This window comes from Lingula anatina, chromosome 6 (assembly GCF_051362555.1).
Source record: "Lingula anatina isolate TDL-2025a chromosome 6, LinAna3.0, whole genome shotgun sequence".
Lineage (NCBI taxonomy): Eukaryota > Metazoa > Brachiopoda > Lingulata > Lingulida > Lingulidae > Lingula > Lingula anatina.
Genome location: NC_141772.1, coordinates 2,388,099 through 2,413,507, shown reverse-complemented (window position 1 = coordinate 2,413,507; position 25,409 = coordinate 2,388,099). Strand labels below are relative to the sequence as shown.

The window sequence follows — 25,409 nt, the reverse complement described above, 5'->3', positions numbered from 1 at the left end:
AATTAGCAATTTCCTGTGTATTGGCAAAGATTAAATCGTTTGACAAAAATCTATTAAGTTGCATATGTAAACGAAGCTGTCACGACGAGAGAGAGAGAGAGAGAAAGAGAGAGAGAGAGAGAGAGTGTTCTTGGTAAAATCTTCGAGTGAAATTGACTTTGTGTTTGACCTGTTTTCCCATTTCAGACCGCTGCATCTGGAATTTGAGTTTTACAATCTCTAATGCATCTCAAGTGTTCCCTTAGAACTTGTCCTATGTCAGCGTAATATGCATTTCCGTTTATTCAGAATTAAGCACTGCAGATTTAAAAATGCGATGCAAATTTTAAAATGCGATGCAAATGCAATACAAATTTTAAAATGCGATGATCCGCAATGTGCTTTAGTGCGCCCTTACAAACAACAACGTACACTTAAAAGCAAAAGCACACGTGTGCGTCGCCTACCTAACGCTTTAAAAACATATCACGTAAATTAAACATAATGATTACACGCTTTTCACTGATTTTATCCAGTTTGATCTTGATTTATGAAACAAACAAGGCACGCTACAAATCACTATTGTGACAATAAATCCTCTGATATCCCATAGAATAAAACTTCACGTCCCAGTGCTTTTGCTGCTATTTTTTGCCCCTTAATTTTGGTCACTATTGCGCCCAAGAAAAATGAGGGGTATCTTGCTTTTGTAATGTTAGTTTATCCTCATAAGGAGAAAAGGCGGGGTTAAATCGAGGACAGCCTTCACTTCATCTTCCTCACGGTTGTCATATTGTTTTCTCATCTGCTGCAGCACTATTCATGGAATCTTCCTGTCTCGTTTGATTAAAGATAAGATGTATATTAAACCAGGGTGTTATATAGCGTTTAAAGAGATATGGGAAGATTTGGGATTGTGTATCTGAAATATTTATCAACATTAGGTGTATAGGCCTACAGTTGTCGCAAAACGTGATTTTGTGTTACCGTTGTGTGTTCAGTTTTGCTGACGACGAAAAAACTTGCATTCATATTGTCTGTTTCTGACTGTGTACGATTAATTCTGTATTCAGTTTTTGAAAAGACTTTTAAGTGTTTAAAAACAAAACTTGCATTCAGTCTGAGTGGCTCTGAATACAACAAAGTTCATAATCAGTCTGCAGTCAACATCATACAAATTAAAAGAATAAACCAATAAACTCTTTCATTACATTTTATTCAATCTAAAATCCACACCCATAAAGTGGCTGTGCGATGCTAATTTATATCTTCAACCTACGTCTGAGACAGTTTTTCACGCAACTCTTCATCGCACGGTGTACATTCAAATTGGGCGCAACAATAGTAACTGACAAAAATTTATATGAATGAAAAATATTCAATGTATCTGTACTGTACATTTTACAGTAATTTGAAAAAAAAATCGAGATCGAATTTCATATTATGCTAACAAAATAATAAGAACAAAAACTGAGGATAGCTGCTCTTAATTTTGTATTGAATGTAAAAAATTCACTCTAAATTAACATGGCGCGAACATCACATTATTTCACCAAAATCCTACATAATCTGAAGTTAACAACGGCACCGTAAAACGGCCCCATAAGCATATGGCAAAACAGTCAAAGTTTCAAAGTATGTAAACTTCTCTCTACTGGCGCAAACTGACTTCAGTTACCATTCGAAGTGCTGTAAAAATGATTTTTTACACTACTCCGTCAGCTTGCACCACCCAACAGCTCAGGTTGTTACACAACACGGTTTTCTAAAAAAAAATCCTGTGAAATTTCCGACAGAACCAAGAGTCAATGCCATTCATCTGAAAAGCAGGGTAATTTCCCTGCACATTGCACAATTTTTTAGTAAAATATCAAAGGGCCTGTTTCACGTGCACATTTTTACACAAAATTTACAAAATGTGCTTTTTTTACACCGGGTGAAAAATGAGCCAGTGACTAGGATTGAAACACCCATACCTCAATCCAATACAACAGACAGAAAATAGATATGCCTAATGTAATATGTTTAGCTTATCACTTCAAATCAGAAGTCGGTCCAACTTGCTTCCACGCTGACCAGGTTACAAAATTGTCCACAGTGACTTTAAGGTCGATTAAGTTGTCTACACTTTACAATGAATTTAATTTAGATGTATCACAAACATTTAGCTAAATGCTACATGTACTCTTCTGTTCGTTATCATTTCTTGCTCCAGATAGCAAGCAACAGCATCTGACAAAAATCATGACCTACTTAAAAGATTACTACCATATCTATTTCAGATAAAATACAAATAGTTTTCAAATTGCTAAAAGGAAAAAAATGTTACAATAAAAATGAGCATCACACCATAAAATGTTTGTTTCAGGGGAGGTTACATTATATAGTCAAATAAACCATTACTAATTACTTTTACCTTAATCTAAATCTTTTTATAACAAACGACAAAGGCCCATATATACATCAGTTTTTTTTAATATTTAAGATTATTATATTAGGTTATTATAGACATGGGCTTGTAAAAACACTTCTAGTATTGGTAATATATATATATACAATGAAAACTATGTTACTGACCCAAGTTCTACGTCTATTAAAAATTATTGGTTTCACAGGTTTTATTACTAAACTCCTTTACATTTAGCTCTACAATCCAAGATAAATGTGAACTTGTCCCCAAAAATGAAAAATTTGCCATATGAATTTGCCTTTTTTTAAACAGGTGCGATATCCTCGCCTGAGTAGACTTTTACATACATTTATCAAGCATTTAAGCAGGCTAAAACTTACAGTCTTGAATTTACAATCACCTTTCTTTTAAAATTCTTTGATAAAACTTGTAAGAGCAAACCAGGATATGTGACACATGTTGAAAGGTAATCATCTGAAAGCTGTGTAGGATTAAAAAAACTGACAAAATTCTAAAACCCCGAGGTCATTTTCACCTGATCAAAGTTTCTTAATTTTCTAATCAAATCATTTTCTTAACTCATGGAAGAAATATGTATTTAATGGAAGTAATTGTTAATATTAAAACCATTAAGTTATCTTAAGTTAACCATCATTTACAGATAAAAAAACATATTGGTTTGCTTATATAATGTAAAAACATGTCCATCATAAGCAATAATGATAAAAGGTGGAATAGTTTAAAACTGGTCAAATCATCCGTATTTACCCTGATGTGCTGCATTCACATCTATGTATATCAATATATTATTAAAAATAAATAAATAAATATATTAAAAAGAGATTAAATATTTCACAGTTTGATCTCACCTCTTCAAACAAGTTCAAAGTTCAAACAGAAAACTCCTTCTCGGCATGACGGTGCCCTCTTTTACTAGTGATCTAGTTTTTTGTTTTTTTATCAATTAAACCCCTCGTCTCTGGGATGAACCTCAAAGGCCTTACATCCTTCAACTCTTGACCACTTTCTCTCAATATTGTCACCCCAGTGCTTGAGGTCTTACTCATCATCTTAATACTGAAAAATGTTAATTCATGTAAATGAATTGCAAGAACCCAGCTTCAATTACAGATGCCATTTGATTTATAGACTGTCCATGTTGCTAGGTAAAAATGGGATCATTTGAGATTTCTGTCATTACTCTTGATGCTATTTCTGCCGTTACCCTTGATGCTGACAATTTGAACAGCAAAGGTTGCTGGGTATTTTACCAGAACGTTTTATGTGTTTATCAACTTCTCTCATTCCTTCCTCAAAAGTAGCATTGCATAGATGAGCAAGTTCCTGTATATTATATTCAGTAATTAACACACTATTTCCTCTGTAAAGAGAGAAAGCAATCCACCAGTTAGAACTGGCTCAGTACTCGATGGTGACTGCTTTAGTCTTCAGGTACTCATTCATGGCCTCCTCACCTGAAAAATAAAATGTGAGAACGTTTTTGAGGACTTAAATGGTAACTCAAAAAATATGGTTTAAGAGTGGTTACATTGAATTCAAGCACTTCATTTAGAGGGCTGAAATGAGATTAGTGGTCATTCCCTGTCTCCTGGCCTGAAAGATACAATGTGACGCAAGTGTAGAGGACTTAAATTATATCACACCATGTGGTTAACAGTGCTTGAATTGAATTTAAGCACTTCATCAAGAGGGCTTAACTTCAATTAATGCATAAATTAAATTTCTTGGCTGCAGTAAGTAAAAGAAATGCAATCACTGGGGCAATACTTGAAACTGAAAACATTTATTTAAAGAGGGTAAAACATGTTAAGTGTATACACTTATCTTCCACATTACACCCAGAAAGTTTGAGATCAATGCCAACTTATACTACACTCAGAATTGAAATGTTTGAAGACAGCAGACAGACAGTATATTTCTCCCAATGCGTAAAGGGCCTCCATACAGTGGATTGCTTGATGTGAAAAGGGCCTCTATACAAAATATTGACGAATGCTGAAAGGGCCATAAAGTTAACTCACACTGTATACCACATGCCTGCTGCTTTATTCCTTGGGGATATATGCAACTAGCACAGAAAGTGTACTAACACTAGGTACTAAAGTCTGTGACTGGTACCACTTAAATTACCATGCTTTTAATGTAATATCGCATTTTTAACCACCTCTATCCAGCCCTGAGACAGCTTATCCCATCCCAAAGCTTTTAATTCATTAGATATATATCCTGATGGCTCCCTGGTCTGTGTATCAATCATTACTTTTGCTCTCTGTAGTTCTGAAGGTGGGTGTCCTGCGTTTTTCACTGTCAGACTTGATAGATATGAATTGGCATAACGATATATAACCCGGCAATCAAAAATCAATTTTTTTCAGTAAGCCGGGATGATGATAGTATTTCCTGAGATATCCTTGGAACAAGACGCGCCATGTGAATGATAGCATCCTACGCAAGTCAAGAACTACTGGCAGAAAGTCAGCGGGACAAGTTTCTCGAATGTCTCACTCTTTGTATGTCTATAATCTTTCATACACCAGCAAGAGCTCATTTACAGCCTTACATTCCCAGTAGATTCTAGTTCTGGGAACTACGGGGACCTAACAGGCTTTGTAATGGTATTATTTTTTATCAACCATGCTTGCCTAATACATAATTCTACATTTAGTTTTACAAGCAGACAAGGGATTTCAATATTTTTTTAAGCAGCTCTATTTATGACCATAAGCTACACCTTGTTCTATTCAAATCAAGAGGTATTTCTGTTGTGGTAATTTCTGAAAGATAGCAGCTTAATTGTCCAGATATTATGTAAAAGAATCATCTTAATGCCCCCCCCCCTTCCCCCTCTCTGTACTCAACAGAACCTTGGGCCATTTACTTCATTTTCTTTAGCTGACGACAAGTTTTAACGCTGGGTTATCATACAAGTTTGGATGCTCTCAATAAAGTACTGTCATCCCACTTTCACCGTTTCATGAAACTCCCTGCTAAACCACAAGCAGCGTCCCTTCAGCCTCGCAACATTACTACTTTCCTGACACTGAAGGACCAACCAGACTATCTCCCAGACATCTCAAAACCATTTTTCTGACGTTTCCTGAACCATACAGACAGATGTTATTAGTGAACACGTTTTCCACTCTCCTTGATTCAAATATCCGTCTCAAAAATCCAATATGAGACAGCCTAAACGGATGAGCTAAATTAAAACAAATCAGTAAGTGTTGGGGGACATGATGGGCATGGAATGTTTTAAAACACTGTAGTAATAATACCTAGTTTGTAGATTTGATTAACACATTTCAATGCAACCTCCCCAATCAAACTGCCTAACCCCTGGGGAACTCGAAGTGATGAAAAATTGATTAGAGTTCTGCACAGATAAACCCGACTGAATTAACTGCTCGAAATGATTTCTGCCTTCAAAGGGTCTCTGTTTAATTTACTTAGGAAGAGGAAAAGTGGCCTTTTCAAAGTATTTTCCATCTCCCAAGATTATTCTAAAATCAATGAATGCCTTGCCAGCCACAACCTCTTGTCTGGCGAGGCGACAAAACTTTCCATCTGCCAAGAGACCAGTATGTCAACCCACTCTACCTGGATCCATAATTTCATTCATGCACTATTTGTATTTCTATTACTAGATCTTTATTTAACATCTTGAACAATTCTTTGCCAAGTATGATTTAAAATTGAAATGAAAGCTGATGTCTGGAAAAAGTCTTATATATTAAGTCATTAGTCTAATAAATGCTGCAAAATTTCTACTATTAGATCACCTACTATTAACCTTAAAAATATGTTAATTTATGCCTTTGCTATTATTCTATAGTGCATCTATGACTTTCAGCAATTAAACTTCATAACCAAGCAAAACACCTATGTAAACTGATTAACTTTCTTTTAACCATCTATTAGTAAATAAGTTGAAAGATAAAGCACTAAATCCTGTTATATAGTACCAAATGTTTATTTCATTTTCTTTTTCCATTTCCTCCTTTTTTTTTTTTCGAACCCTTGCTGTCAATTATAGATCTTATTTTATGGAAGTTGTTCACTGTTTTATCCTAACTCATTTTTTTGTATAACTTCAACCCTTTGGTTGACCCAGTTTTAATAAACTTATTGTAATTCCTATAAACAATGAATTATTGCTACTGAGGTTTCACGTAAGTTTCACCATAAGTTTCAGTTTTAATGGCAATTTTCAAAAGATTACAAATCCATTCTCTTGTAATATTGCCATAATTTAGCTAGTAAACTCTTGACAATGACAAAGCAAAAAACCATCTAGAAGAAAAATTGCAAGAAAAAATATGAACCCAACCAATCAATGTACCTCAGGCATGTTTCCAGCCCATTTAGGCTGACCAAACTTAGTCTGCCCCATGACTTTCTAAGGATGTGTCTTGCTACCTCCACCAAGGAATTTATGTTTTCACCTCAGTTTATCTGTATGCCACCATCCTAACTCACAGTTATGGATGGATGTTGATGAAATTTTCAGGGCATGTCAGAAATGGGCTAACTTAAAAGTGATGAGATTTCGGTATTGACCATTAGTTAATTAATTCATGGTAAATTTCATGTTTATTATCTGTCTTGCTGAAATCTGCACTCTCTGAGAGTTTTTCTAATCACAAATAAAATTGCTGTGAGTGGAACCACAAGGATTAGATTTGCTGCAGAAGGTGAGCTGATCACAACAGGACAGCAGAACTGACCTAGATCACGATAGGCGACTAAAAACTCATCTTCAAAGACACTAAAATGCCATTTAACCTTTTAAGCTTTCTATCCAGGAAACTGCTCTAGATGTGGTCTACAGTTCCACCTTAGCAATGAAGTCCAATGGAAAAGATAAGCTCTGACAGCAAGACATGTGGCATTTAAGAAAATTAGAAACATTGCCTTTGTATTGATTTTTTTCCGACACTCCATGCTGGAAGTACCTGTCTAAGAATACTGGACAAATGGGAATAAAGAACACAGGAACCAAGTCTACAGCTCCAGTACTCAAGTTCCTTTCTGGTATTTTTTTCTTTTCTTCTTCTTGCACTGACTAAAATTACACACAAACTGTATTCTTCCATTTAATGGGAAAAATAAAGACAGGAAAGAAAGGGGGTTGGGGGGCGAGAGAGAGAGAGAGACTGAAAATTCCACCCATCCATCCATATGCTAATAGTAGTATTTAGTTTTCCGGTGTATCCGTCTTATCCATCTTAGTTACCGCAAGCTACTTTCTCCTTTCCAAGCATGTAATTACTATAGTTGTCATACCAACAATCCCTGCAATGCAACATCTATATACACCGCTCGACTTCCCAGGTAAATTTGTTGATCAATATTTGTAATTGACTGGAACTGCCGTACATCAAATCTTTGTCCAAACCAAGACGTATGATGAATCAATTCTACCTAATCTCAGCTTGCTTAAAAGGTCCTTAATTAGCATATCATTTGATCTAGCTTCATCAATTAGTTCATGGAAATACTTGATCTAATTTTCAGTGCTTCAGATATAAAAGGTTGTGACGTAAAGGATCTTTTGATCATGCATTGTTTTATGGGGAGGTTTGTGTGTTGTGTACGTTCTCTTATTCTTGTGAGATTTTAGCTTTGAAGATAAAATCATAAATGAAGAAAGGTTGACTCTCTGAGAAAGCAGTCTCTGCAATTATGTGGTAATTAAAAAAATTGTGGTCTGAAATTCATGTAAAATTATTCATCAAATAAAGACGGAAGTTCCAAATAAAAAGATTGATTTTCTAATCGACTACGTTTTATCATGAACAATGGATCACAATCAAGCAGTGAAAATGTTAAACAACTCTCATAAAGGAGACACAGACCTGAAAGCCCTCTTACCGACAAACATAAACTTTGCTCTACCATTCTAAACACCCCCTATTCATCTACAGATAAAAGAACATTTAGCCTTTTCAAAATACATGAGAGGCGCTCAAAGCATTTCCAGCAAACACAATGCTCTCTTATATTTGCATATTCATAAATTTTCCAGGAAGAAAGCTCCCTTTCAAGTACACTTTGAAAGGTGTCCAACTGCCATTAACATCAGACACACCAGCGGATCCAATACAATCCCAAGCGCTTCAGAACCCTTCAAATTCCCTTCTCACACTTAGGCAGAAAAAAAAAAAAAAATGAACCTCCTGGATAAGCTGGTGAATATTTGATAGAGAGATCTTCCATTTTAAACTTGGCCGCCTCCTGGGGGTGTAATTCTATTAAAGCTACTGGCAACTCTCATTAAATTTGCATAACTGATAACTGCAGCACAGAACCAGCACGGGCTGTGATTGATTTTTCAATTAAAACACAGCTTTTTTAAATACTGTGTGGGCTGTTGTTTCTGTGCAACTCCGGTAGAAGCGGCACTCAAAACACTTAAGCCATAGGGCTACAATTTACAATCCAAAATCACCAAAATCAAGAGACTTCACCGTAAATAAATCATCTGTGAACTGTATAAAATTATCTAGCTGTATATTTTCTTTAGTTTGATAACAAGATCATTTTTAAAGGAAGGAAAAATGTTTCTAACCATTATTTCTGGGTTTCTTTCACATCATACTACCCTTGGCAGACAACATATGACAAACTGATTATTACAACCTTCCAAGTTACTGGCATATTGTGCCTCAGCTTAAAATCTCTTTTTTCACATAATAAATGATAGATTCACTAAGTATTGTTCAGCTTGAAAGATTCTCCTTCGTAAAAAAAAGCAAATTACCCTAATACACATTTAATTATTTACCTATGTATGCTGGAAAGCACCTTGATGACTAATAAAAAATGGCTGGGTGAAGCCAGGGTGTGTATTTCATGCAGAAATGAATTATGTGGAGTTTCAGATATCAGCCATGTTATACATCTTGCAGTCTCTTGGGTTTTGCTCTCTCATCTGCTGGTCAAAATCATATACTAATGAGGTCTGTGGGTGCTTTTTTTTCCAGATAAGTATTACATAGCTCAGATATTGTTTTACTTGATATGAGGGTATTGCAGATGTCTTGGAAAAATTTGCAGTAAGCCCCCCTCTCCAGAAAAAAAAAGTGTCAAAGGCAAAGATAAGTAAAATTTGAATATGCAAACCTGCCCAGTGAGTATAAGATATTTGACTTGAAGAACAGCATGTTCAGAAGAATAGAAAGAGCATTGCCCTCGAGAGGAGGGTAGGGGGTGGCACCATGGGCCTGTATTTGTAAGGCCCTGGAATTGTTTTTCTGGATCTTTTTTGCCTATGATGTATTAAGTTTAGGTTTGGTACTATTACTTACATAACCTCACTGATCAGATTTCCTATTTCATACTACAAGCTGGCAGTTCATGTACAGTTTAAAGTTAACCTGCCATAATCAGCATTCAGTCATCTACACAGACCTTGGTCTTACTGCAATATCTCTTTCAAACAAAATTTGGCTAATTATAGATATCATTTTCTTTTATCAGATGACAAATTTGTCCCAATTAGCAGAATATTTTACACTTACTCTTGCCAAACATGAATATGTTGAGCATTTGGAGCACTTAGATAAAACCATTCTAGGTTGAACCTTGATACAGATACAGATTGCCTGACAGCTACAGTGACTCCACTAAAAATCAGCCAATGTATTCCATATAAAACACATCAAGGTGTTCAAGTGGAATAGGTCAAATTGAATGTACTAATATTTGAAATCTACTGGGCAAGCGATAAAAGCAAACCCATGTGTTCAATCTCGTGGGCTAGCTGAAACAACTGGTCATTCAACTGTGGTCTAACCACACACTGATATAAATACATTAGGTTCTCACTGGCTTTCTATCCATCTATCTAGTGGAGTGTACAGGGAATCTCTCTCTCTCCCTCTTGATAAATTAATTCCCTGAATCAGAGAATCTAAATGCCTATAGATGCATTTTTTTTAACTATGCACATTCTATCTCAGGAGCTTTTCCACCATGAGAGAGAGAGAGAGAGAGAGAGAGAGAGAGAGAGAGAGAGAGAGATTCAAATGTACCAGCAGCTTTCTAAAACTCAGCTTTCTCACCATATGACATTGTACAGACCACGGAAAAGACCCAGGGGATTTTATTCTCCAAAGTGTTAAATACCAACAGACCAAACACTATCCCCAGAGTTTCATTTCTTGGATTTAGGTCATATCAAGTAGTGGTTATCAATACATTCTCAGTTTAAAACTGGTCAGAGAATAGAGAAAAGCCATGAGGATTTTCAGAAGGTTTCTGTCATTGGAGATGCAATCCCATGAGATGCATCCCCATTTAGTTCAAACAGAAATCTTTTTTATGGTTTCTGCTTAGGGTCACCCCAGATGCCTTCATTTTCTTTAATATTAGATAGAATCCATGAAATATCTCTGAAGATTCTTTTTAATCTGCTACTGATCAACTGCATGGTCTCAAGGGTTTTATATTCCAAGGAGTCTAGTGAGAATATGGAAATAGGCCAATGGGCACAGGCTTCATCTTGTTTTAATAGGTATGGATTTTGCAGGTTAGCAGAACTTTTATTGACAACAACACATAATTGACCAGAAATCTATGACATTGCACCATTTACCAGTCATGTCATTGCACAGTTGTGACAGATGTGACAATTGTTGACAATGATTAGGTTGGACTGCCCCCCCCCCCAAAAAAAAAAAAAAAAAAAAAAAAAAAAAAGATTTTTTTAAGTTATTTGAAAATCAAGTACAGCATGTACAAATAAAATTCCCAATGCCTATATTTGACTGAAACATAAGGGGCATAAGACTGCCATCAATCTTCATGGGAAACATTATTTCCATGTTCAGACAAAAATCTACCATAAGACTTGTATTTAGAAAACTTACCCAAATCTTTTCCAAAGCCAGACTGCTTGAAGCCACCAAAAGGAGCAGCAACATCTGTCTTGTTGTATGTGTTGACAAATACTGTCCCGGCATCAATGTGGTCTGCTACCCACAATGCTTTGCTCACGTCATTTGTGAACACTCCTGATGCCAAACCAAATTCTGTGTCATTTGCTCTTCTTACTACATCTTCTGTGTCACTGAAATCACACAGGAAGCTTTATATTTTTGCAAGATTTGGTATGTGATAAAATTTACTAATTCCATTAATTTATTTTTGAAGAGTGGACTTAGTATTGCAAGATGGGATAACACACAGAATATCACTTTCTAACCAGAGACCACAACTTTGACTGATTACAGAAAAACATAGTTTCCTATAATTTTTCAATCAAATTTTATCAATATATAACATGATCATATTATATATCTGCACTTAAATCAAATGACTCATCTGAATTTTAGCACTTACCCATTCTTAAACTTAGATATCACCATGACAGGCCCAAAGGACTCTTCCTTGGCAATAAACATGTGATCTTCAACATCTGTGAAAACTGTGGGCTCCATGTACAAACCTACAGGAAAATAGCAGCTAATTAATTCTAAGAACTGAAGTAGATTTAATAATCCTACTTAAATGATTGGAATAACAATGCATACAATCAACAATTATAAAAGTTACCAAGATCTATTTTTAAAAGTGACAGGACTATATGGTAGAATCCAGCAAATTTAATATATTGCTACATGTGTATTTGATAACTTTCTTTCAAATGTTGCCCACATAAACCCTCGCTGTACTACAGACTGCACAGCAAGTCGACATGTCAGCATTAATATTGCACTTCATCTTGCTCTCCAAGCTTCTACAGTAAGAAACTAGAACAGAGCACAGTGCAAACTAACTACTGCCCTGACCGTAACCCAATAAATATTAGTGCATGAGACATTGAATGAATGGCAAAAAGCCTTATCAACAAAATGCTAAAAGTGAAAGAAATATGATCGATATGTCTTTACATAGACAAACATGACTATTAATGGCAAAGCAATTTTTTTAATGATCTATGTTTCTTACCTGGGATGTCTACCTGTTTGCCTCCCATCACTAGCGTGGCTCCCTGATCTACCCCTATCTGGCAGTACTCTATCAACTTCTCTAAATGAGCTCTGGAATATAAGAAATGTGATAAAATCTTATCCATCTTTCAACTATTCCATGCAGTAAAATGCTCCAGAATGTCCCCTTGTTATTCTCAAATGTGTGTGTTAACTAAGAACACTGAGAGCGTAACATACCTGTGGTTTTGAGGACCATGGTCTGTGGACCTGTCCAGGGGATTGCCTATCTTCATTTTCTTTACTTCTGTGACCTGGAACACCAAGCAGGAAAGTGATATATTTTCTCAACAATTTTGAGCTATTCTTCCCTTAATCCAAATATCTATCACATTTACCTCTTGAAATACTTTCCTTTACATTAAGTACAGCCCTTTCCCCATTACCATTAACAGTGACATCAAAATTTTTTTTTTCTGTAATTTATTGAATTTAAGACATCCATTTCCTTCATTTTGATAGAGTGCACCATCTCCCCCCTCCTCTCTCTCTCACACACACACGCACACATGCATGCACGCACACACACACACACACACACACAAAATGACCCACCAACTAAACTCTCAACTACTTACCACTCTGTCTAGGAACTTGTCATGGATTCCCTCCTCCACAAACAGCCTGCCGGCAGCAATGCAGTTCTCTCCTTTGTTGAAGAAGACAGAGCTCATTGCCATTCTGACGGCCTTGTCCAAGTCACAGTCATTGAAGATGATCAGCGGGGACTTCCCTCCCAATTCCAGGGACACTTTCTTCAAATTACTTCTGGCACAGCTTTAGAGGGATGAAGAACAGACGTTAACAGTTTTGATAAACAAATATATTAATATATTAGAAAAAAAATTAAAATAAACAAAACAGAGCTAGCTTATCAGCCATTTGGTTAGATTCAGACACATGCGTTTATCTATAAAATCAGTGCAAAGGTGAAGAGTTGTGCTAAAAAGATTATTTAAAACAAAGAGATGATGGCTGATGAGCAAACTTTTTCAATGATCTCCTGTAATCTTAAACAGCCCATGGTCTTTATTCGCTGACTTATATCAACATCATCTATTTATTAATATTATCTATTCAGAATGTTCTATTTACTAAAAGATGTTTTTTTTTTCATTATTGGACCAAAAAGGCTCACATCACATTGTTTTATTTAATTAAAAGTTTAATTCTTTAAGATTTAAACAGAATAATTATATAAACTAGGATCACCCCTACCTCTCCATGATGGTCTTTCCAATTGGTGTGGAGCCAGTGAAGCCAAGCTTCCTCACTTGTTCATGGTCTGCAATGCCCTGTCCCACCACTGAACCTGTAGGGGGAACAACGCGAACAAATACCGTCAAAATGTGAAAAGTAAGTCATTTCTAAGGATCTAAAAGCTTTGTTCTACCAGCGAGAAATGGTGTTTTGACCCTATACTCAAGGGATTTGATAGCATGACTGATCTCTCGAATGTTTTACGTGACAATGTGATATCTCTATCATTTATGTTTAGGTTACTATCTTAGCCAAACCACATAAATAAAAATACTGTAGGGTCATAAGATCAGCCCCTGGTCATCACTAGGACCAACAGCTAGCTTCTCCTGACCGCCACTTTCTGTTCCTCCTTACCCAAACAGTTACCAGCTGGACCTAACAACTGGACTGTCCCCTAAGCCAGGAGGAATTGATTCTATGGTGAAAACACTGGATCACACAGTAAGGACTTAGGGGAAAGTCTGGCAAAAATCTTAGCCAATTATGCTGCCTTTCACACTGAATTTAAAATGCCATTTACCAGTTTTTCTCTTAACTAAGTTCCAAAGGTAGAGTTTACTTTTTAACAATAATTTTACTGTCAGTAATTGCAATGGTCAATTGAATTTAGTTTTGTAAACAACATTTATAGTGCTCAGGATCAATCTTGTCTTGCACTACTGCTGCCACCTACCTGAGCCTGAGATTATATTGATGACACCAGCTGGGAATCCTGCTCTGACAACAAACTCTCCAAACTTTAGGGACGTGAGAGGTGTGACCTGAAATAGGTAAATAGAAATACATAAAATTACCCTTTTTATTTATGCTAATATATGCTAAAATGACACCATGATATTTTTTGATTCACCTGGAAGATAAGACCCATTAAGACTAACCATTGTGGGTTTGGATGTCCGTAAAGAGTGAAGCTTAATTTATGATCAGAAAACAAATTTACCTGCGCTGGTTTTAAAACCACAGTGTTTCCTGCAGCAAGACACGAAGCTGTCTTCCACGCTAACATCATAAGTGGGTAATTCCATGGAGTAACTATGCCACATACACTGGAAATATAGTAGTCAATATTGATAGTTTATATATATGACAGGGGAATAGAGGCTGAGAGTGCCATTCAATGAAAAAGTCAGAAAATATGGCGTGGAGTCCAGAATCCCCCCCCCCTCCAGTTTTATTACAGATATTGTAAACTGGAAAACCTTCAAGAACCTGCATTTGAGTCATTGTCTTTTTACTTGAATCTAGCAACAGTTTTTTCACCAGCAAAAAGTAATTGTGAAACATAGGAAAAAGGATCAGAGGTGTTGACAACACTCACCCCAGTGGCTCCCTTCTTGTGTAGGTGAGATTTCTGCTTGGTCTGGCGTGGTTGATGGGGATTGTTTTACCCTGAAGTAATAATAATAATAATAATAATAATAATAAGTTCTTTAAAACTGCAAATCACTTTTGTATCAATGTTGTGCATAAGAGAGAAAATTTCCAATTGACCAATTGCACATATACTAAGATATATTCACTGTAGGTAACATGATATTCATATTTCATATCACACCAGAAAAAAACAGGAAAGAAGTTCCAATAATTAATCCTGAGCCTCAATGCAAGTTCTTGTGTGTGTGCTTGTGCTTGCCTCAGCAGCAAGCATGCATCAGTGCTTATTACAAACCCTGTAGCCACAAAACCTACGTGAATCTTGTCGCACCATCCAGCGAAGTATTTGAAGGTGTCTATGGACATGCCAACATGGGTTTTCAGGGCCAGGGTGTACACTGCACCAGAGTCTATACTCTCTAGGGTGGCTAACTCTTCTTTGTGTTTGTCCATTAGATCTGCAAGTCTAGGAAAGGAAAATGGTAATTAATAAAAAGAAATTATTCACTTGGTATATAAATCTAGACAACTTCACAAAATTGAGAGTCCTGTTTACATTATATATTAACATAAATTCCCTACATTCCAACTTTTAATGTGAATACCTCGAACTAATTATCTTAACCTGAAATCACTTACTTGAACATTAGTGCTCCCCTGTCTCTGGCATTCATCTGCCCCCACGGGCCATCAAAGGCTTTCTAGGGAAATAAAGTGAATATATGTATAAATAAATAAATAAATAAATAAATAAATAAATAAATAAATAAACTAAAAAATCGGAGAGGCGATACTGCCTCCTGGTATTTTACCACCATTGGAAATAAATAAATAAATAAATAAATAAATAAATAAATAAATAAATAAATAAACTAAAAAATCGGAGAGGCGATACTGCCTCCTGGTATTTTACCACCATTGGAAATAAATAAATAAATAAATAAATAAATAAATAAATAAATAAATAAATAAATATGCAATCATATTTGGGATTCATTTAATATCCTTCACTTATCATAATTATTTATAATTTAATAATGATCATCACTTATTACTTTTTTCCCTCTCAGATCACCACTCACCTTGGCACACTCCACCGCCCTGTTAACATCTTCCTTTGTACCCAAGGCAACTTTACATATCACCTGGAATTAACATAATTTTCTCTCAATTTTCCATCAAAAATAAAACATACCTGGTTTAAACTGCTTGTAATGAACTTAACTCAGCACAGTTTATATGTCATATGTATTTATAATTTTATAACATTTTATGCTTAAAACAAATGATCAACAATGTCATAACTAATAAATCTACTTGAAAAAATATGGAAACTATGCATTGTCAAAGGATTTCTGCAAACTTTATGTCTTGTCTATGAGAAAAACTCATCATATTATTAACACAGATCTAATATCAGTTTACAGAAGAATTGTTAATTGCACACTTACAGATTCATCAGCAGGATTTACTGTATTAAATGTCTTCCCATTAGAAGAGTCCACAAATTCATTATTGATAAATAACTGGTTTGGAAAAGAGAGGTCCATATTGTTGACGTGCATCTTCACCTGGAAATATTTCAAAAAGCAGGGCCAAATTAAATCAAAGTTCTAAAATTCTCTCAAAGAATGCATGTTAAAGACCATAAGGCTGATAAATAAAGGAAGACAATCCAACAAATAATGAAACAATTTTTTGTGTTACTGACCGTTATAGTTTCTTTAGTGTGTGTCCAAAAATTGTATCTTCATCAAAAAAGTTATCCGGAGAAAAATTTGTATGATTTTAAACTGTCATACACATTCGTGAAAATGAGATTGAGATTCTCTATTTCCCCCAGTACTTACTGCATCATACACAAACTCTGCAGGCTCACCAAAACCTCTGCTCTTTTGCACTACCATATAAATAAACTCATCAAAAGTAGTGGCCATATACACATCTTCATTTTCAATTTTCAGTCCACTACACTTTTCTTTCACTTCTTCAACCAATCTGAGAGAAATACAAGAGCAAACATTCACCAAATACGATTCCGCGCTTATTTACGGGGACAATATTCAAAAGGAGTAGATAACAGGCTTAGGCTTCATTCACATGCAATGTCTATTTTCTAAATTCTATTTGCGGTATGTCTTATGATCACGGTCTGTGCCCTGAATATCCCGCGGCGTAATTACTGGCAGCGCGAGCCGGTTACTATAAGTTACTATAAGTAACTGGCTCGCGCTGCCAGTAATTACGCGGCGGGATATTCAGGGCACAGACCGTGATCATAAGATAGCGCGAATAGAAAATAGATTTTAGAAAATAGACATTCCATGTGAACGAAGCCTTAGTGTTGTCAAGATGCCTCACTGGAAATTAACAGAATCTTCCAATACTTATTATTTAAACTTTCTTGCACAAAATATACTTTTAACTCAGTAATGTCAACATATGATAAACTGCAACACTAAAGAAAAATTCTGATCGTCATATAATTGCAGGATAAAAATTTGTTGTGCAAGAGTAATGGGTGCTGTGCAGAAGTAACAGAAGAGTTTACCTTGTGACATCCATGGACGCTGCTCCAGAGGCAAAAAAGTCTGTGCTGCCATCTATATCTGCTTTACTGAGAATACCTCTCCAAATGTTCTAAAAGAGATGAGGACTATTTCAACATTCTATTAAAAAATCCCCAACTTGTGTCATGACTACCATCTATGTTTTAAATTTTCCACTCCTTTTTTAAACTCAAAAGTTACACACTAAAAAATCCTTCATCCTATTCTTCAACAAATTTAATTAAAAACATACTTACCAAAATTATTTCTTTCATTTCTTTTTCCTCATCGCTGAGTTCAATCTCTGTTTTATATAGTGCTTCCTCCTGGCCAAAGTGAGAGGCGTGGATGGTTTTCCCAGAGGGCAGCTGCATAGTTCTGATGTTCACCTACAGTTTCATGACGTCATTAAGTTTTACGCGAATAACATAATTATGCATATTATTAATCAGTAACATTTAAGACATTGAAAAGAGCTTAGAGAACCAAGTCAACATCAGTATGCCCTAAACACACTTACTCACGCATGGACTAAATTTCTATTCGTTTACATTTGGATCTCCTTTGAAAATGTTTTGAAAATATTCTTATACAAAATAATTCTGAAACCAGTTTGATATGCAATGTTAAAAATTTTGGCTAAAGAGCAATTATTAAACCATACTAAATACACATATTCACTTCTTTTTTACATATACTTTATGAGGCAATCATTTCATCATCTCTATCTGATTCCTAACCATTTTTCCATCATTTCCAAAGAGAATCATCCCTTCCTCATGCACAATGGCGGGTGTGTTCTTCCCCTGTATGTCCACAGGTCTTCCCTCTGGAACACTCTCTGTCCACAGACTGGAGTGATACAGTGTTACCTCCTAGAAAATAATTATATTCAGTGTTATTATGCACTGGTAAAACTGAACTGTTTGACAAGAATATACACTATTCCAATCAATAATCAAATGACTGACTGTCAAAACTCACACTTTTAAACTTATTTCCGTTAATGTGACAAAGATGGTGTAATATTCTTCACAAAAATGATTAAGAACCTGCAATACTGATTAACAAAATCTGACCTCTCCGTCAATGACAGCCCAGGCACCGGGGTGACGGTCATGTCCTCGGACAAAATTATGAAGGGACTCGGCGGATTGATCCCAGTTGATCTGTAGAAAAAAATCAAATATAAATTTAAAACATCTGATTTACCTTAAATAAAATGACTGTGAATATTTTAAAGCTGAACTGTGTATTATTTGAAGAAACAAATTAGTATAAAAAAGATATGTGCTTACTTATAGGTGATCTACACATTAAAAGTACCACTTTTTAACGAAAAAAATTTTGATCCTTGCCTCCAGGGTATTATATTCTTCCATCAACTTTTAAGATATTACCTCACAAAGCTCTTTTCTCAATAATGCCTCATAGGTGGCGCCCTCATCTGACTGCTTCTCCTTGGGTGCAACGCCGTCTGCTACCATTTGAACTGCTTCACCCTGGGCAAAGAAGTTCAAATAAATTAAACAAACTTCAATAAGAAAGTTCACAAAATAAAATGCTACTTTTGGAGTAAAAGAATTTTGTATTAGTGTTCAGAACCCTCACAATAATTTTTTTCAACCAAGCATTGCTAAAGTGGACTCTTTCCAACTGGGTAATGAGAAATGAAATCTTGTCAAATGCAAGACGTCTAATTTGGCCAACTCTCAGTTAACTGTTTCAAATTACAGAAACTTGATACAACTACAGGTCTACCCCCCCCCCCCCCCACACCCCCAACCTCACCCCGCCCACTCCCCAGTGTGTTCATTATATACAAATATACTTTATGGCAGAGTTCCGCTTACCATAGCCTTAATACCCTCTGGGAACATGAACCTGTTGTACAGTGTATCTACTGTGTCATTGGGGTCCACATCGCACTCCCTCTGCAGCAATATAGGACCAGTGTCCAGGCCATCATCTGCCCAGAATATGGAGAAACCCGCCTTCTTGTCCCCCTGGATTAGTGTCCTGTTATCAGTGAATAATTGGAATGAAAAATAATTCATGTTTTGATGTTCATAAAATGTTATTCTCACTGTGAACTGAAAAAACAAGATGAAATAAAATCTGCAAAATAAACAATTATATAAGTAAATCCACCAGGATCAAATTCGCAACAAATCCTTTGTTTATTTTGGGGGAAAAAATTCATTTTGTCTTTTTAAAGGTCTAGTCTGGGAAAGGGGGAGGAATTAACTCATTTTCTTTTAGCAAAATCTATTAATGTCGTTAAAAAACCCTCACCAGTTTATGGCAGATGCTCCTCTGTGTCTAGGCAACAAAGATGGATGGTAGCAGACAGATTCATTCTTGGGTGCCGTAATAACCTCCATGGGAATAAACTGAGTACAATATGGAAGAACATTGAGATCTGCGCCAACGGAGTGGTACTCCTGAAGGATTTCTGGAATGACCTTGCCCTTCTTCCGCCATCTTGGATATTTGAAAACTTTGACGCCATCTTCTTCTGCTGCTGTGGCTGTAAAAGAAAATTACAATAATTATCTTTGAGAAATTATTCATTCATACTGATTAAGTCTTAAACAATCAGAAAACTATCAACCGTATTTAGTTACAGTATATGCATTCAGGTTTTTTTCAAATTTCAAAGTATATCATGGATAGCAGTTGTCATTACTCACAGTTTTCAGAGAACCTCACATATTTCAATAAACATCTTCTTTCCAAGACATACTATTTTATTAGTACCCAACTACTATTCAATTTTCAGAAATTATCATGTATATAAGTATAATTTGAAATAAGTAATAATTTGCTCTTTTTTCAATTTCTAAAGCTATTATCATGGCAACAGCATCAGAGAGTAATGTTTACAATTAACACATAAACATATCTATGACCTGAACTACTTTCTATTATATCTGGAACCAGTGATAAAGTTTTGACATTTCAGCAACAGAAAGTCTAGACGCTATGCAAACAGATGCTGGGTTATATAGTGGCACAAGTGTATTATGTAATTTCTTTTATACTCAAAAGTCATCTTCATTGGTAATGACACATTTCTGACAAAATGCTATAACCTAACAATAACATATAACAGTATTAATCACATGCTCCGATAATAATGAACCTATGAAAACCATTATAATTATTATATACAATTAACTAGTAAGACAAATCTGAACATCGGAAACTGCAAAATATGCAGTATTGAAATTGTTTCAAAATGCAGATTTTTAATGCAAAAGTCAAAGACAACTACTCTGTACAAGTTTTATCAAACACTTCCAAGTTGTTGCTATTTAGAGCAAATAAAGTAAAATCAAACATGGCTTCCCTGATATTACTAGTACACTATAATCCAGATATTCCTAGATAAACGGGACCAGTTTCAACAGCACGTCTCCAGAGCCACGATGTGGTAATGTGTGAAGAGATAATGACTGGTTTTGTCTGGCCAACTCTAAATAATCTCAACACCTCTAGGTTCTTTGCACACAGAACCAGTAATGAAAACTGGTTCTATTAGTTTAACCTGCCTCCACTGAACTTCATACGGCATCTTTATCTTATCTTTTCAACAAGTGCATGTCAATACACCATGGATTGTCAATATTATGATCTGATATCACACACTATGATGCATTTTTTTCCAAAGTTTAGACAATTATTTTAGTTTAGCATGTATCTTTTTAAAGAGAGAACTGGTATATATAAATGGAAACTGTCTTTAAATTGGTTAAAAAACGGGCTTCATCTTAACTATGTGACACACTTATCTTTTTAACATGTATACAAGTATCAATACACCATAAAATGTCAATATTATGATCTCATCCCGTATGTCTTGGCTAGTTTCATTAAACAATTTGCAAGTTTACGGCGCACTATAGTTGCCAAAAAGAAGTCAGGCCTGATAAACGATAAAATTGCAATTATCACTAATCTGCTGCTCCAAGTCATAATTAAACAGCAACTGTTTATATATAGGCCTGGAACTAGCTCGTAATAAAAACTGTTATGGTAAACCTGTTTGTTCTGAACTTGAAATGACATAGGATTACTAATCTAATCTTTTTAAAATAGAAATGTCAACACACCATAAAATGTCAATATTATGATCTGATATTATGTCACACGGTGCATTTACTTCAAATTTAAAACAATTTGTTTTAAATCAAGTATATAAATCACGGAATATTGGTAAAATTTAAAAAAAAATCATTTTCTATCACTATAAAATGTCGGTATAAAGAAACTGAACAAACGTATGTACTATACTTGTTCTATATTTTCAGAGCATTTATCAAAAATATCATAATGAAAAAATAAATAAATAAAAAAGTTCTCACCTAAAGGGTCCGGTCTCCCCTTCTGGTCAGGTACTGTGAACACACCCACGATTTCATGGCCGTCCTTTTTCAGTGTCTTGTACACTTCTGCTCCAAACTGGCTCTGCCCTATGACTGCTATTCTTAAATTGGCCCATAAACACTGAGAAGAAAAGAGAAAATAAGAAAATTCTTATTTCTTACTCTTAAAGAGGGGTGAGGGGTTGTTAGATAAATATATCTACGGTATATCCTAGTGTTATCAAACTTCACCTCAGCAAAATGATTTGATAAAATGTATGATTTATTTTTTCACTTGTGTCAAGAATGATTGCAGTCTGTTATGACTTAACTAGGAAACACACAGGATTCATCTAAGTTAACATTTAGCCAGTTTTCATCCCCTGAGGAATTAAAATAGTCAAGACCTGTAAAGTCCAGAAAGACACCCACCACACAATCTCACCTTGGGTCTACTATATATGTACTATACATGTTGTGTAATATATGGTATCTATATATATGGGCTATTAAAGTGACATAAGAGAGGAACAATATGAGTCTGTTTTAGACTACAGCTCTGTGAGCTTGAGGGGGATTTGGCATGATCAGCACCAGTACTAGTAGATCCAGGGTTTTCCTTCAAAGGGATGGGAAAGAGACCTTGAAAAGGATAAAAAATATGCTTGAAACACTTAGCAATTTTACTGTAATATGTAGGGTACTGACAAGGAAAACTGCTACGTTTTGGGTTTTGTCCCATTTTTTGCTTGCTTTGCTTTTTTCCTCTCTCTCTCTCTCCCTTTTTTTTTTTTTTTGGGGGGGGGGGGCGGGGCGGGGGGTGCCTCCAATAATTGGGGGGGGGGGGGGGGTTATGGCCCACTATGCCTCCCTGAGTCTGGCATACATTGTGTGCATACTAGCCTCAGCAAGCCTGCATGGGCCTTGGTCATCCCTAGCTGGTATTCAGTGTGTTGCATCAGCTGTGAAGGAAATCAGCTGATCTCACTCAAGCATGTCCATTTCACCTTTGGGGGGGGGGGGGGGGGGGGGGGGGGGCAATTTCAACACAGAAATGAACTGAATTATTTCAGATTTAATTCCCATTTGAAGAGAAATAAAACTTAGATCTAATGTTTGTTTATTATTGTTGTTAGTATGGTAATTATGCTAATGCAGAATGCAAGCGTTTGGTTATTTTACCCACAGTAAAAAAAAAAAAAAACAAGTACTCTTACTCAAACATGCTTAATTAACAAGCTCATATAAAAAATCTTACTAAAATTTAAAAAAAAAGGAGAAAAGGGCATATTTAAATTTTCCTGAAATCAATAACAAAAGGGTCTTAATTATGTTTCTGCTAATTGGTTATATTAGCAGAAATATAGCAGAAATATTATACAATTGTTGTCTCTGCACTGGGACATGTTGGTGTAAATCAAGCATGCACAGGTGGCACAAGACTGATCAGAATGATACTATTTTCTAAAGTTTGAATTAATACACTGGGCTTCAGAGTTCTAGCTACACTATGGCATTGCATCATATAAGCAACCCTGGCCACGTTGCTAAGTTAATTTTAGACAGGCATTCACGTTGGGAGACCCTTATCGCTTTACCATATCAAGAATTCCTGGTGTTAAAAACTTTGAACAGGTTCTCTTTTATATATATTCCTTGATAATGCTACCAATTTTTTACGTTTTGATTATGTGACGTGAAAAGCTAGGCCATTAAGCCTGAAGGCAGTGTGTTAGATATCACGGCTGCATACTAACATTGTATGGGATGGATGTTACACGTTAAGCTGTCGTAACTGTGCTCACGGACTCTTTGTGATGCAAGTGACGAAATGCAGATTGAACCCGCTTTAACCAGATTGAACCTACGCCGGCGAGACCCGACTGCCCTCCCATTCATAAATACATCGACAACAAAGTCAACAATGATCATGCAGAAACTAGGTTAATAACAATATTGTAATAAAACAAAATATATTGTGGAAATAGGAAAAACATATTTTGACTAAAGTTAAGATAATTATTTACCAAATACAAAACTTCAATGTAAACTTACTAAGCTTCGATGTACGTGTCTGAGATAATATCTAGTAATTAAGTCTCTGCACGGGCGACATAAACATTTTTCAATGTACAGTAGTAACACGGGAAACACTAACACGTGTCACGGTTAATGCGGAATTAATCAAATTTTTGCACTTAAGATCGTGCATTTCACTTACCTGTGAAGAGGAAAACCTCCTGACGAATTGATGTGCAGCTAACATTTCAGCATATAAGTCACAGTTTGGCCGCAAACGTTAAAACCGACCAACAGACTTTTGGAGAAATGCCTTTGGCCTCCAACGTAAATAGGGCACCGTCGCCACCTGACCCCGAGTTGACCTATTTATTAATCCGCAGACATATACACATTTATTTCACAAAATCGATTCATTTATCCAAATTTTGAAATAAAAGCATACCAGGGCACCAAGTTTTGGTTTTTATCAATCTAGTTTGAGTGCTATGCAAGTTACACGATGCAACCTGGGGACTATTTATTCAACGGGTTTCGTTTTTGACCCAGCGATTTTAGAACATGGCTGCGCCCGCAGGATCGAAAGAGAGCGGCACGTCCCTCGGCAGATCATTCTGCAAACTGTGTCTTTTAATTTTTATCGTCTTCACGTCGTTATTTCTAGTATGTTTAATACGAGCCCTGACTTTTGAAAATCGAGAGATAGATTACAAACCGTGCAAAGTCACGGATGAAGATTACATTCGTGCTGATGGTAAAGTTGTTGACCGGCTTGTTCATTCACTTCGTTTTAAAACGGTGTCGACATCTAAGCATGACTACAATCGGGACGAGCTGCTCAAGTTTCAATTTTTTCTAAAAAGAGGTAAAATTTATTATATCGCCATTAAAAACAGTGTGTGTGTGTGTGTGTGGGGGGGGGGTTTAACACAATCCCCATTATGGGTTGGGTTTAAAAGGTGCGGGTGGGTGTGTGTGGGGGGGGGGGGGAGAGGGGGGTGTCAGGTTAAACGTGATATTTAGGTGGGACTCACAAGGTTATTTACAATATTTGACAGTTATTTAGAGGCACTTACACACACCAAATATTAGTGCATACTATTATTGTATACTGTTGGGATGTTGAGAGGGATGGAGTATATGAACAGCACAATTAATTCTATTTCATAAATGGATAAATGCATTTATTGGTTTGAGACTCAGAGTGAAGGAATTTAATCCCCACTTTAAATTATGACATTTAATAAATTATTCTGGGTAAATCAGTATTTTTCTCTGACTAACCAACCTTTGATACTGATGCTCAGGAGCTCACCATGCATAACCCTGCGACAACCCCTCCTGGAAAGTCAACTCTGTAACTTTCTGGGAAATCTTTTTTCACAAAAAGTTTTTTAACCCAAGCAACCGTTTTTCAAATTAAGCTTTGCTTTAG

At 35.8% G+C, this 25,409-nt stretch overlaps 1 protein-coding gene across 1 annotated transcript; it reads right to left on the bottom strand.

The window, feature by feature from the left end:
• Positions 1-1,178: 1,178 nt before the first annotated feature.
• Positions 1,179-24,366, bottom strand: LOC106163076 (cytosolic 10-formyltetrahydrofolate dehydrogenase-like). The gene is made up of 24 exons (XM_013540550.2): positions 24,177-24,366; positions 21,956-22,097; positions 19,884-20,118; positions 19,442-19,607; positions 18,989-19,090; positions 18,668-18,757; positions 18,329-18,463; positions 17,846-17,977; positions 17,591-17,679; positions 16,890-17,037; positions 16,491-16,610; positions 16,122-16,184; positions 15,679-15,740; positions 15,355-15,505; positions 14,984-15,054; positions 14,606-14,711; positions 14,339-14,426; positions 13,621-13,714; positions 12,981-13,179; positions 12,583-12,656; positions 12,362-12,453; positions 11,753-11,858; positions 11,281-11,480; positions 1,179-3,864 (listed from the first exon to the last, which is right to left on the bottom strand). Exons 1-24 carry the CDS (start codon positions 24,219-24,221, stop codon positions 3,809-3,811), a joined length of 2,766 nt encoding a protein of 921 aa, XP_013396004.1. The 5' UTR covers positions 24,222-24,366; the 3' UTR covers positions 1,179-3,808.
• Positions 24,367-25,409: the final 1,043 nt, after the last annotated feature.

Bases quoted from the DNA above. Each gene is read 5' to 3' on its own strand.
- LOC106163076 (XM_013540550.2), bottom strand. From the start codon at position 24,221: ATGTTAGCTGCACATCAATTCGTCAGGAGGTTTTCCTCTTCACAG. The intron at 16,611-16,889 runs GTAAGTACTGGG...AAATATTTCCAG, and splicing joins CAGAGTTTGTGTATGATGCA to GTGAAGATGCACGTCAACAA. The intron at 3,865-11,280 runs GTAAGTTTTCTA...TTTATTTTTCAG, and splicing joins TGGCTTTGGAAAAGATTTGG to GTGAGGAGGCCATGAATGAG.